Consider the following 14534-nt stretch of genomic DNA (forward strand, 5'->3'; position numbering starts at 1 on the left):
TCACCTCTGGCCATAGCACAGGCCCCAGGTGGTTTGGCTGACAGCTGCCCCGTGACCCCGTTATTTATTAGCACCAAACAAAGGCCCCCGGAGCCACCATGACAAACCGATTCAGCCCAACCCGCAGCGTGCAGCGGGAAGGTATAAAATGTGTAAATCTGTCATGCATGGACCTCCCATGTGCTAGTCCAAGGGCAGTAGGACCCAGGTGGAGCCTGCTTTTCCTCCCAGCTCCCAGGGAGCAGAGCCATCCATGGAGCTGGCGAGGGGAGCAGCTGCTGCAGCAGACCAGGGACCCCACGCACATGCAGGACTTCGCTGCGGCTTGGAGCTGGCGTCCCCAGCTGCTGCCCCTCAGTCTCTGGCTGCCTCCTCTCCTGCTCACTCACTTCATCCCTCCTCCACATCATTCCTGCTCTGCTTTCTGCCACCACCTCTTTAGCATGGCCCCTCTGCTCCTCAGAGCTGTCCACAAAGCAGGTCCCTGGGCCACCCTCTGTGCCCTGCCTTGTGCCCTGCTGCCCCAGCACTTCTGCTGGGCACAGCAGTGAAGGCTGGCACCAAAGCCACTGCTGGGGCACTGTGGGCTCACAGACAGGAGACTTCCAGCTCATTTCCAAGTAGTGGAGTGGTTTTTATGGTTTTCTACCCCAGTTTCCAACTGAGTCATGTTCAAAAATTCAAGAGTGGTTGGTTATGCTAAGAAGTTATGTGGTAATTGGTCTATGGTTGTTGGCTTCTGTGTCTGAGGAGGTGCTGTCACAATGGAGCATGAGAGGAAAGTATGAGGAGCACTTGCTCCATCTACGGGAACAGTCCAGGGTGTCTAAGAACTGGGGTTCAGGGAAGCTTTGGTTTTGGCAACTTCCTTTGGCTTGTGTTCCTCTTAAAAGGGGATGTTGGGCCATGTGGGCGATGCTTTTGGTTTGTTGTTTTTTTTAAGAATTGAGAGAAGAAGTTCAGGGTATTTTTTAGGAAAAAAAATGTATCCTGTCCTAGTTCTGATTATGGACCTTATGAGCACACACATTGTATTGAAACATAGATGTCCCACTGTTATCCATATGAACATGGGGCTTAATAAGGAGATGCCATTTTCACCCAAACCCAGCAGAAACAAACCTACTTTATGAGAGGTTTATCATTCCCCATCCTTGGCTGGGACTGCTGCTTGACCCCAGGAGCAATTACGTTTTCAGCTGTTACGGGAACCTGATCTGGAATTCCTGTTGTTTATAACACTCATACATACATGCTCTTTTTCCATCAAGAAGTTACTGTAAACTCTTTTCTTAATGCAGGAAAGACAGACCCCAGCACCTCCCTCCAAGTAGGGGAAGATGGATATAGTGTCAGGCTCAATTAGATCCAATTGTGGTGGCTTTCCCTAAGGCGAACAATGCAGCTTTTGTCAATGGACTCCCAGCAGAAAGCTTGGAAGTCTCGGAAAGGAGGGAATAGAACACCACACGCCCCAAAGTCCAGACCCTGAGATAGTCCAGTCCTTAGGATGTGGAGGAGTTGGTGTTTCTTTTTAAGAGGGCGGGAGTCAGGCACTACTTTCCCGTTTGAAATGCAGCACTGCATTAAGAGGTGCGGTGGGTAGTGCTGGCAACAACAGTATGCCCAGTCCAGCCTCAGCCAAAATACCTGTGGAGGCAGGGGCTGAGCAGGGCAGGCAGGTGCGGGCGCCGAGGGCACCTCCTCTGGAAGGGCATCCCACCTGGAGCAGCACCCAGCGCGGCTGCTGGAGCGGGGAACAAAGTGGCCTGCTCAGTGCTGGAAGTGCTTAAAATGCAAATGTACAGGAACTTCAGACCATCCCCCTCCCTCCTCCTCGGCGCGGAGGAAAGCAGCTTAAATACAGCCAGGCCTGGAGAGGAATGTTAAAAAGAGGGGAAGAATCGCCCTCCTCCTTTCCATAGGGACTCGGGCCCGGCCAGATTGAGTATGCATGACTGAGCAAGCAAGCAAGGACAGCTCCTCTTTTAACTTTGCTGAACAATGGCTCTGCCTTCTTCCACCATTTCGCATTCCCCCTCCTTCGAGGCAGGAAGGGGGCAGCGGGCGAGCGAGCCCCGTCGCCGGGCTGGGGGAGACGGGCTTTGTGGCTGCCCTATAAACACCGCTTAAGCTCCATCTCCTGCAACAATGAAACACCCCACGTCGGGGAGGCTAAAAGGGACCGCATCGGGTTAAAAGTCATAACGTTGAGGAGAAAGATTATGGTAGAGGACAAAGGACACCTTAGATTATTCAAACTTTTTTTTTTTTTAACACGGTTCCACTTTTTACTTTCTCTTTAACCTTCGGCTGGGCAGTGGAAATCAACAAAGATGTTTCAGATTTTCCAGATCCGCAAGGGTGCAGGTTTTTGGTGGCTGTCACTACTGGGAAATGTTTTTATTTGATGGGTCTTCCATCTGGGGAGGGCCACAGTTTAAATGACCAAAAATCCTCCACCATACAATTCATCTGGAGCTTTAAAAGAAAACAGGAATACAGGCCTTCCTCCCCTCCTCACAAATGCTGTCCTCTATCACCAAGTAGTCGATTCAGCTGCAAGTTTCAGCACTTTAGGTTTGTGTGACCTCAGACTCAGCAGAAGTCTGAACAGGGTTTGTCCCCAGGGATGCTGCCAGCACCCTCACGGCCACGGCCGGTCATGCCAAACCCCCTCCTTACAAACTCCTCCTGGTGATGTTACCCAACGTCCTGCACAGGAGGAGGCTCCTTGCCTTCCTTCTCCTCCATCGCTCAGCAGAGCCAGGCCCAAATCCCACCAGCAGCCACAAGGCTGTTCTTACCAAGCCCAACAGACACACACGTCTTCAATAAGTACAGACAACACAGATACGGCTTTTTTTTTTTTTTTTCAAAAACATACTTCATATTTCCTCTTTTATTATATAAATATGTTTAACCTTTTACTGTAAGAATATAAAATGTTTTAAGAGGATCTTTGTTATTTTTTTATACAAATTCACAAACAGTACAATTAATCCATAGGGGTCTCCGGGTTTGTGTTAACTCCGTGGTCTGGCCTGTTACTGTGGAGGATTTGAGATTTTGAACAGATAAGCAAAAAAAAAGCCAAGATATTTAAAAACAAAAACAAAACAAAAAAATAAAAACAAAACAAAACCCAAACTTACTCTTCCTCTTTCAAATAATGATTAAAAAATAATCTAAAGACCCAGCTCCATTTTATCGACAGAACAGAGATAAGACAGATGAACTTCAGTCTCCTCCCCTTCACATGGCAGCCCTGGGGCCTGTAGGCCAGCTCTGCTCCTCTCCACCTACAAACAGGAAGCCTGGCACAGTGACCTTTTGTAGGTGGTTTAGGAGGGGAGGGGAAAGCACTTGCATATATCCATATATATATAATTTTTTTTTTTAACAAACTTGCATTTTACACATTTCTGTTAACAGTAGCCCAATCCTCAGTGTGGATTCTCACGTTACATATTTGTGCTAGAAGAGTAAAAATGCAGAAGCACAGTTTGGGTCCCCAGTTCCCAGTGAAGAGGGAGGGAGAGGCACAACCAGAATGTGGAGATGGGACACAGTAGGGTAAGCCTAAAAACAAAAATTAAAAATAAAAAAAAATTTTAAAAAGGGGTAGGGGCGGAGGAGGGGATAAAATAAGAACAAACCCAAGGGGCATTATTCCAGTCTAGGCACAAAAATGTTTCAGTCTCAAAATCTCTTTCCTGTAAGAATTCCAGGGCTTTTGAGGAGGGGAAAAAAAAAAGTAACAAATTAAAACGAGGTAGCCAGACATCATATATATATTTATATATATAGAATATATTCAGCAGAAAAAAAAGTACTTAAAAATCCACAAGAACAGCAACTTCATATGTCTTTAAAAATAAAACCATGTAAGAAAATGAATACTGTAAGGGGGAGAATGAGTGAGGAAAACTGGGATCAATTACAGGATGTAAGCAAGGGATAGATGGGAGAGTAAGAGGCTGTTTTTGTAGCAGTAATTTTTTTTATGCATTTCAAAATAAAAACAGGTCACAGTATCTCAAATGAAGCAGAAATGAAGCTGGAGATTCTTCCTCATGTCACCCAGGTAGAGAGGAGCAAGGACTCCCTTCTACCTGCTCACCCCCAACCCAGAGAGGAATGGATATGTGGCTGGATATGTCTATCCCTGTTGCCAAGGAGGAGGAGGGGAGAAAAAGAGAGAATGATGAAAGGGAAGACAAGTCTCAGTAACTCTCAGAGTCCCCCAGTGCACAGGAAGGCTTAAGAGAGTGGGGTCTGTGTCCAGTCCCCACAGAGACAGGAGAAGGAGGAAATGGTGTATTCATTTCCAGTGGAGAGATGGGGAGGGAGAATGGAGTGCCTGGACTTTTCCATTACCCATAGTGCAGGATGACATGGAAACATACTGACAAAAGGGGAGGCTGTAGCTATCGCTAGTCTCAGTGCAGTGGAGAACTGGAATAGTGGGAGGCTGTATCCACCCACAGCAGAGAATAATATGAAACTGGAGACTGAAGAGAGATTTAAAAGGGGAAAAAAAAAATCAATGTACCTAGGGAGCAGTATTTCTGTCACTAATGTGTTGACAGGGGAGGGGCAAGCACAGAGGTGGAATGGTTGTTTTATCAAAAGCTCTGTCTGTGCCCAGCGCAGGATGACTGGGTGGCTGGGTACACAAGTGTAGCTAGGAAGCCTTTGCTGCTGTTAACTTATTTTTTTGTTCCCATCTCCATTTCCACTCTCGTTTATATAAACCAAAAATAATCTATTCTGAATACATGGCAGAACAAGGGTCTTTCTTTATCCATCCTTAGTGCTTGAGGGGATGGAATGTGGGAGTGGGGATAAAGAGGGGTGTCTCTAGCCCCAGTGCATAAATGTGGGTTTCTACCTCTTCTGCAGGGAAGGATGCTGTGGGAAGGGAGAGAACTGTGTCTCCCTAGTACGGAGCTTGAGGCATGACCTGGAAAATGGATAGGTGCTTTCTCTCTGTCCTCCTGGTCCCCCTTCCTCCTCCTCCTCCACAGCAAGGATAGGGAGGCAGCACAGAAGGGTCGAGGATATACCCTCTTTCTGTGTTCCTCCCTGTGGTGCCAGAGTGCGTGGGTAGCATGTCTCTGTGCATGCCCCTCTCTCTTTCTCTCCTCCTCTGCAGCAGTCAGTCAGTCAGTGAGTCCCTCCAGAGGAGATGGAGGTCTCGGGGCACCCTCCTCCTCCTCTCACCTGACCTTCTCACTCTCAGTCATTTCCCAAAGTCCCAGGTTGAGCACCTTGAGGCAGGGCAGCTGGGTGATGCGCTCCAGTCCCCGCTTGGTGATGCGAGTGCAGCCGTAGAGGTCGATGCCCGTGAGCTGGCTGAGGTGTTCGGCGATGAGCTCCAGGCCCTTGTCGGTGATGCGGACGCACTGGCCGATGTTGAGGGTGCGCAGCCCGTGCATCTGCCGCACCATGCGGTTGATGCCCTCGTCACTGATGTGGCAGGAGCAGAGGGACAGCGAGCGCAGCCCGTCGAGGCCCTGTGCGATGTAGGCTAGGCTCTGGTCCCCCACCTTGTCGCAGAAGGAGACGTCGAGGCCGGACAGCCGCAGGCTGCCCATGGCCAGGTGCATGATGCCCGTGTCGCTGATGTTGTCGCAGGAGCGCAGGTTGAGGCTCCGCAGGCTGCTCATGTGCGACAGGTGCAGCAGCCCCGCGTCCGAGATGCCCCCGCAGAAGCTGAGGTTGAGCTGGCGGAGGCGGCCCAGCCCGCGGGCCAGGTGCTTGAGCGAGAGGTCGCTGAGCTTCTGGCAGTCCTGCAGCGTGAGCTGCTCCAGGCCCAGGCAGCCCTCGGCCGCGCTGCGGGTCATGCCCGCCAGGTGCCCGATGCCCACGTCGGAGAGATGCCGGCAGGAGCGCAGGTTGAGGCTCTTGAGGCGCTGCAGGCCCCAGGCGATGAGCAGGAGGCCGGTGTTGGTGATGTTGCTGCAGCCTCCGAGCTCGAGCACCTCCAGGCCCTTGAGGTACTGGGCGATACGGCCCAGGCTGCTGTCCGTGATCTGCTTGCAGAGGCTCAGGTTGAGCGAGCGCAGGGAGCTGATCTCCGCCACGAAGGCGTGGCTCAGCCCGTTGTCGGTGAGGTTGTAGCAGCCGCTGAGGTTGAGGCTCTCGATGTCCGCCATGCCCTGGACCACGTAGCTCAGGCTGCGCCGCAGCGACAGGATCTGCACCCGCCGGATGCCCCGCGCCGCCAGGCTGGGGAAGAGCGAGGGGTTGGCGCGGCGCAGGTGCAGCTTGGCCTCCACGCCCCGCCACACCGAGCGGTGGTAGGCGGCGTCCCGCCAGGCCGTGCACACCTGCGCCGCGCGGCCCTTGTCGCGCACCTCCAGGTACCCGAAGATCATGGCCAGCAGCTCGGGGAACAGGCACGAGATGTGCGTTTCCATCGCACGCACGCCCGCCCGCGCCCGGCCGCCCCCGCCGGCGCCGCGCTGCTGCCCCTCGCCGCCGGGCCCGGCCCGCTTCCGCCCGGGGCCCGCCCGCCTTCCGCTCCGCGCCGCGCTCCTCCTGCCGCCGCCGCCGCCCTCACATCGCCGGCGCGGGCGGCGCGGGAGACGCTACTGCGCGACCGCCGGCCCGGCCCCACCGCCTCTACCGCCGCGCCGGGTGGGCCGCGCCGCTGCCGCCGCCGCGCTGCTGCCGCGGCCGCGCCGCCCCGCGCCGCATCCCGGCGGGCGCGCCCCGGCGGCGGCCCCCGCGCCCCGTGCCCAGCGCCGGCCGCCGAGCCCCGCCGCCGCCGCCTCCCTTTGTCTCCGCGCTGCCGCCGCTCACAGCCCGCGGCCCCGCGCCGCCCGCATCCCGCGCCGGCGGTGAGGCAGCGAGGGCAGGGGGTGGCGCGGCCCGGCCCGGCCCGGCCCGCCCGCCGCCGGTACCGACTCCGCCGCTCCGGGCCCGCCCGCTCCGCTCCGCGCCGCGCGCTGCTGGGCCCGGCGCCGCTCCGGCCCGCGGGAGGGGGGGAGGCGCGGCCAGGCGCGGGGGGAGGAGGCAGCCGGGGAGGAGGCGGCGCCGGGCCGGGCCTCTTTCCCCTCCCGCCGCCACCCGCGCCGCTTGCGCAATGGTACGGTCCGGAACACGGCGAGCCGTCGCCCTGGAAACAGCGCGGGCCGCGGGGCGCCCCCGCCGCTCCCGCCTGCTGCGCTGCCCCGCGCCGCCGCCGGGGGCGCCACCGCGGCTCCGGGCCCGGCCCGAGGGGCCTCAGCGGTCACCGGGACCGGCTCCGGCACACGGCACGGGGCGGCATCCAGGCGGCTCTTGAGTGTACTGGGAGACACAGCCACAACCTCTCTGGGCAGGCTGGGGCAGTGCATGGGCACCCACACGGGAAAGAAGTTATTCCTTGTGTTCGGGAGGAACTTTCTGTGAGGCAGTTTGTCGACTCTTGTCCTGCTTGGTGTCACCGAGAAGAGCCTGGCTCCCTCCTCTTGACTCATCCTTCACTTGCATTGATTTGGTCCTTTCTCAGTCATCTCTTCTTGAGGCTGAATAGGCCCAATTTTCTCGGCCTTTTCTCATAACAGCAAGCTCCAGTCCCCTCATCATCTGTGTCGCTCTTCTCTGGATCCTCTCCAGGAGCTCCAGGACTCTCTAGTACTGAGGAGCCCAAAACTGCATGCAGTACACCAGGGCTGAGTAAAGGGGCAGGATCACTTCCTTTGACCTGCTGGCAGTGCTTTCCTTGATGCATTACTCATCCTAATTCTTGCCCTGTCAGTGCAGAGAAGCCATGGTGGGTGCTGTGCTGTCACCCATGGATGACAGGTCCCCACCAGGACAGGGGTGGTGAGGCTGCAGAGAGCAGCACTGCTTCACAGAATCACAGACCCAGTTAGTGGGAAAAGACCTCTGAGATCATCGAGTCCATCTATGACCAGAAACCACCAGGTCATCCAGACCATGGCACTGAGTGCCACATCCAGTCTTCCTTAAACACCTCCAGGGACGGTGACTCCACCATCTCCCTGGACAGTCCTTTCCAATGTCTAAACATCTTTCTGTGCAGAAATTCCTCCTAGTGTCCAACCTAAATCTCCCCTGGCACAGCTGGAGACTCCAGCTCAGTAGTGAAGCCAGCCCCCTCACTTCACCCCAGTATCTGCCACTGGACCACGTCTGCACTGAGGTTTGCCAAGGCCATGCTGAGCTGGCTGGTAACTCCTTGAGCTGTCTGGGAGCCCTGGGTGCCATGAGGAGGGACAGGGATTTGTGCAGCTGTGGAAGGTAGCAAAGAGAAGGTGATGGAGCCACCCTTGCCTGCTGGAGCACTGCTGTGGTTGGCAGCATGGATGTGAGGCAGTGTGACAGCCTTGAGGAGCAAAGTTTGGGAACCCCCTGTCCAGGCATTACTGCAGGAGCGATAGGACAGGGCTGTGAACAGCTCAGAGCTCTGGGTAGCTGTCAAGGTTGCTGTACATCTCTGCACAGACTGTTTTAGGGCCTCTGTAATGGGAAATAGAAAATTTTCTGAAAATGGCTTTCAGCTAATGGCCTTCTTGAACTAGCTCTAAGAATTGTTGAGGTACTCACATAAACCAAGCAATTTCCAATGACTTCTAGCAATTTCAAGAAAGAGTGTTTGGAAACTATGTTTCCTATGTGTCTATAGCCTTGTGTAATGGTACCCGTGTACATCTCAACACTGGGCAGTATTGCAGCAGTGTTTAAAATGGTTTAAGTTCTACCAGAGGTCAGGTAAGGCTTTTCAAAACAGTTTCAGAAGAGCAGGACTACCTTTTCTTTGTAAAGAAAAAGTTTGCATTTGTTCAACATGAGAGGGTGTCTTTTTAATACTGTCTGGATTGCTAAAATACTGCACAAATCAGCCTAGTTACTGATGTGTTTGCTGTACTGATGCCTTCACTAACCTCAAGGAATAGGCTCTATTTTATCTGCTAATCTCTATTTAAATTTATCTGCTACAGTCATGGCTCTGCCTTCACATACACATTCCATATTAGTGGATTCTATTGACTACTTAGAGGTTAAACGTTTAGGATTCACTCTGCTTCTCTTTTCCTTCCTTTTTGCTTTAAGTTGGAGGCAAGGCGAGTTGAAGGACTCTGAGGCCCTGCTCCTGCACTGAGTTCCCCATGCATATAAACATCACTATCAACATTTGGCTGTGGTTTGGCAGAGCAACAAAAGCCAGCAGTGCAGCTCCTATTATTGGCTCCAAAATGGGGTGGCCACATGATGTGAAGCGCTGACCTGGTATTCATTCACCCTGCCTGCTCAAGTTAATTCAAGAAGTTTTTGACAGGTTAACTTTTTACTAGCAGACTTTATGCCGGCTCAGGTGTCACTGTGCTCAGCTCCAGCCAGATCAGGTATCGTCTGCTCCCCTGTGCCTGGCACGTGGCCAGAGCAGGATTGGTGTTGGCCCTGCATCCTGAGCTCTGGCTCATTCAGCAGCAGCCTGATCACATGCCTTGGCCTGATCCAGCTGAAATTTGTACTCCTGGGTGATCCAGCAATGCACAGACCTGGTTTTAGTGATTGTGGAGCCGCAGTCACACACAGGAGCTGTACTGGGGTGTTGCCCAGTATGAATTACCTTTGTAGTATTATTGTTGCAGTTTGTGCTGTTGGGAGGTTGGTTAACCATTGGGTTAATAAGCAAAAGATTGGGGGCGATAGATTTTTTTTCTCTGTAAGTGGGCTGTGCTCAGATCAGCTGTAGAGCATCACAACTGAAATGGAGAATCTCCGTGGAGTGAGGAGCAGGTGGAAGGTGTGGCATCTCACAGGCCTGTTGTGGCAGGGATTCCCTGTCTGGAGGCAGTGATATCCCTCACAAGAAGGCTGAGTCCAGTAGACATCAGGCAATGTGTGAAGGAAATGTGGCACAGAAGTGTCTCAGTGATTGTTGCATTACTCATAACTGGCAAAGCTACAAGCAAGTTCTACAAGTCATGCTCAAAGAGTGCTAATGAAGGCTTTCACCGTATTATCCCAAACTTAACTGCGGAAACTTACCATGGAAATAACGTGGAATTTCCTCTCCCTAAGCCTTTCAAACCACATTTGGAAAAGGTGTGCTCTTCAAGGCAGAAAAGCTTACCTGAAATACTTTTTTCTTTGTATCTTGGCACATTGTGTTTGTAATGCCTCTTTTGTGTGGCCAGCAGAAGTTAGAAATAGATAATGCATTTTCTGGAGACTCTGAAGTTCTCTTTGTCATGTGTTATATATTAGACCATCTGTCCTTCCTTGTGAACAGTTAAGGTTTACGTGTTGAGTGGAACAGCCTGGAATTTGGATTCGTAATCCTAATCTACTGTAGTGTTGATCTGGGGGAGAGGAAGGCACAGAAGTTACTATTCTAGCAGATTTTTATTTCTCAGTCTAAGTGACAGATGTTTGGAAATAGAGTTTTGGAAAGACAAAGTACAAAGTGCATGAAAAGGGCCAATTTATCACATGGTTGTTGGGTTGACTTTGTGTTTCCAGGAGTAAAGGAATATGTGCCATGTTTTTCGTGATCTCATGTGGTATAAATAGGAGGTGGTAATCACCGTGTGATAAACTGCATTTTATTAAAAAATCCCTGCCTGTCTCTTATGCACTCTGATGGCTGCTCCATCCCCCTGGAACCATCTCTAGCATTCCAGCTCCTCGAGCAGCTCCTGACAGCCATGCTCTCTTTTAGAAAGCACTTGCCAGATAAATGCTTCATTTTTTTCCTCCAGTTACACCGGTATTCAGTGGAGGCTGTACAGTTTTGCTTGGCAGGGGTTCAGGAGGATCCACATAACTCACTCGTGGCTTCTATGATTGGAAGCAGCTCATGCTGATAAAGCTGCACTGTTGTCCATCCTGCATCTTTTATTGCATGGTTGGGATAACATCCACCAGGTCTCTCTCTAGCTCCCACCTCAGCCTGGCCTTGTTTGTTACTTTTGCCTGTCAGTTTGCAGGGTAACTTTTGGCTCAAATTAGTCATTTAAGAGATAACAGAGTCCTTCCTTATCCTTACTTTACTTCTGCCATCCTATTCCATGTGCTTTCTGCATTTTTACAGCTTCAGCTGCGGAATGAAAAACTTGTGAATTTACCCACAGGAATCTTTTTAGCCTTTGGCTTTTTTTTTTGTCTCTGGGCAGTGGCCATTGGGACTGCAGAACAGAAGTGATGGAAAAACACTTGGACAATAATGCACATGCCCAGCTAACCCTTCTTTCTCTCTTCATCCATTTAAACTTAGATGCAGCCACAGTTGTCCTTCACAAGTTCGCTTCCAGACCTTCTTCATCAGATTTGAAGCATGACCACAAAAATCAACTAAGTTTGATACAACCCATGGTCTTAAACCGGGTTTAAAGTTGGTTTAGTGGAGCTTCTTCAAATTCAGTTTGGGGAATGTTTTTTTGTGTATGAATGAAACCGAAAGGCTCCTTTTGGGACTGTTGCAATAGGACAGTAGTTAATGGTTTTAAACTAAAGGAGAGTGAATTTAGACTGGATACAAGTTTTCTATTGAGTGTGGTGCAACACTGACACAGGGTGCCCAGAGAGGTGGTGGCTGCTGCATTCCTGGAAGCATTGAAGGTCAGGTTGGACAGGACCCTGAGCAACCTGGTCCAGTTGAAGATGTCCCTGCTCATTGCAAGGGGTTGGACTAGGTGGCCTTTCAAGGTCCCTTCCAAACCAAACTTTTCAATGATTCTGTGATTTCGTGTTGCATGTGTGCGTATCTGTGTGCATGCACACACGCATATATGAATCAGCATAGGGTGTTCAGTGAACGAATTCCCTTTGGAATTCGTGCTGGTTTTTCATTTTCGTTTTTGTGATCTTTCATTTTTTGATCAGAGAATGTAAAGAAAATGTAACTGATCAGAAGGTTTTTTGGAAATTGTAATACTGGGATCCTTTTGCCTATTGAGCTTTGTTGTGAAGACCAGGTCACTATGAAGCTTTCCTTAAAAAACAAACTGTGTTTTTTTACTTTGCAGGCTTCATGTCTCTGATAGGTGCTACATGAGGATGTGTTTGGGGATTACGTGGTTTGTCCTGCACAAAGTAATTCTCATGTGCCATGTATTTCCTGGAATCAGGTGGTTTATTCAAAATACAATATACTGTGGATATGTGGTTAGATTTGGGTATTTTCTTCAGGATATTGGGTATTTTCTTCTTATGTATTTGGGTATTTTCTTCAGGTCTTGTTTTTACTTGTCAGTCAGTAGCTGACAAGAACACAACTCTGCTGATAGGAGGGGGAATAGTCAAAAGGTTTGAAGTGTGGGAGGACAGGATTATATTCCCAGTTTTGCTGTTAAATTGGCCAGCAATTGTTGCTGCTGAAACAGATTGAACCAAGCGTAAATTAAAGGATTGCTTGAAGAATCAAAACAATTTGTGATTGCCCAGACGACTCCCTCGAATGCCGTGTGCCTTTCATGTCTGTCTGTCTGCTTCTATGGGACAGGACTGTCTGGTGCTCAGAGGAGGTGACCTGGGCCCCTGCCTGCGGGCAATTCCCTGGTTCGGCCATGCATGTCCCACCCTTTAGGGCTTATGTGGAGCTTGGTACTCAATGGTTAAAATCATCAAAGAGAAAGTGCTTTGGGAGGCCAGGATGTAAAACCTCAAACCTGAAGTGTTTGCAGTTCATTGTATTGGGTGCTATTTTAAGTCTTGGATGCTATTTTAAGTGCTGGGCTTTGTCGTTTCTTCGTTTGCAGTACCAAAGAAGATTGAGATGGCAGAAAATATCTGATGCAATCATTATTATTAAAAGCAGTGGCACAAAAACAAAGAGACCTTTCAGGTGGTAATTGCTTTCATAAGCCATTCCTGGGGATTGAACTCTGAGACCTCTACAACTTGATCTAATAGGGACAGCCCCTGCAGTCACAGCAGAAACATGTGTGTCTGACATGCTGTGTGGTACCTGTTACAGCAGCAGGTCTGTGAAATCTTCCTTTGTAACAGCTGTTTAGTCCAAAACCCAGCAGAGGTGAATGAATGCTCTGTGTGTGTAGCTCCACTGACAGGCAACACGTTCACCCTGGACTGGGGGAGATGCTCTGGCTGTTGGCTGAGGCTGGGGCAGAGCGGGTGAATCTCCTCTCTGCAGGAAGGGCAGATGTAGCATGACTGGCCTGTCAGTAAGGGGTGTTTGGCTGTTAGGGAAGCTGCTCCCTGTGCTCTCTGTCAGAAGCTGCAAGGAAGAAAAGACATCAGTCTCTGGGCTTAGTCAAGCCTTGCATGGGCCCCCCAGAGTGAGGTCCAGGGACAAGTAATTGATATATTCTTGCCTCAGTGAGAGTGAAAGGTAACCTCACAAGAGGGTGAGCTCAGCTTGGGGAGGGTACTGATGTAGCTGTGTGGCTCTTAAACCACAAGGTTTTTGTACCCATGGATTACTGCAGCATTACTTTTGACTCCTCCCTCTCTGGACTGTGGCCACCAGCACATTTTCAGGTAGTAAATGGCATTCTAAAATTGGCAATTCAATTGAATTGGACCAAGTTATGTCACCTGTCTTATGAGCACTGGCTCTGAAGTAAGTTCTTGGAGGAAAACTGAAAAATAGGGCAATACTCTTTTGGAAACATGCTGTGAAAATAAGATTCACAGTTAGAGCTTGGCACAAAGGTGAGAGTTACAAAATACAGTTTTATAAGGAAGGCAGGCAAAAGACACAAAATAGAATGTTATACTTAATGGAAGATTTGGATTGCATTGGCCAAAGGAAGGTTACTGTAACATTTTAATCCTGGAAGTAGCAGGGCAGAGACTGTTTGTGCTAAATTCCCCTGATTTTCTGAAAGTTTTCTGGTCCAACTGTAATGGGTGCAGGAAAATATGGTTGCAAAGGGATGTCCCTTTCAGAAACTTCTTTTGTTCTTGCTTCTGTCCTTGGGTTCATGTGGAAACTCTAAACCCCCATTAAGGCAATTAAATTCACCAGCACGTGTTATCTATCTGTGCACGGCACAAATCTTGGAAATCCTCTCTGGAAATGTGGGGGTAAAATTAAGGACAGACACAAACAGGGCAGGAAGAAAGTACAGAGTTCACCTTGCTGGAGGTAGAAATATATAAATGGGTAGAACAAGATCTGTTTTACACTTGTTCTTTCAACTTGTGTCTACACTTTTCATTTTAAAAAAATCCATAATAAACCTTTGTCTACAGTATAATGTAAATTAATGTGTGACCAGACCCCACTCATGTACAACAAGAATACAACTTTCTCTAGTTCTGATGGTTCCAAATTTTTTTAAATGCATCCATACAGAAAAGTTTAAGCTAGAAATATGGCTTTTACTTCTGTTTTTTTTTTTTTCTCAGTATACATGCTGACTAAATTATGTGGAAAAGCCTCTTTCTTTCCACTGTTTCACTCTTGAGATCTAGTATTTTCCTAGTCTTGTCAGTGTTGTTGTTCCACACTTTTTGCCAGCAATCCTGATCTGTATTCCTTAGGTTTCTTTTGGAACAGTGAATCCTTTTGTGAGAAGATTATTCCTTGATGCCCTGAAGCAGGA

General features: G+C 50.0%; 1 protein-coding gene across 1 annotated transcript; it reads right to left on the bottom strand.

Annotated features, from left to right (window-relative positions):
* Nucleotides 1–2894: 2894 nt before the first annotated feature.
* On the bottom strand, nucleotides 2895–6500 carry FBXL14 (F-box and leucine rich repeat protein 14). The gene has a single exon (XM_084206649.1). The coding sequence runs from the start codon at nucleotides 6423–6425 to the stop codon at nucleotides 5223–5225; it is 1203 nt and encodes a 400-aa protein (XP_084062775.1). The 5' UTR covers nucleotides 6426–6500; the 3' UTR covers nucleotides 2895–5222.
* Between the last annotated feature and the right edge of the window lie 8034 nt (nucleotides 6501–14534).

The sequence above is a fragment of the Fringilla coelebs genome (genome assembly GCF_963513975.1).
Source record: "Fringilla coelebs genome assembly, chromosome: 5".
Classification (NCBI taxonomy): Eukaryota; Metazoa; Chordata; class Aves; order Passeriformes; family Fringillidae; genus Fringilla; species Fringilla coelebs.

Coding starts and splice junctions, on each gene's coding strand:
- FBXL14 (XM_084206649.1), bottom strand. CDS start 6,425: ATGGAAACGCACATCTCGTGCCTGTTCCCCGAGCTGCTGGCCATGATC.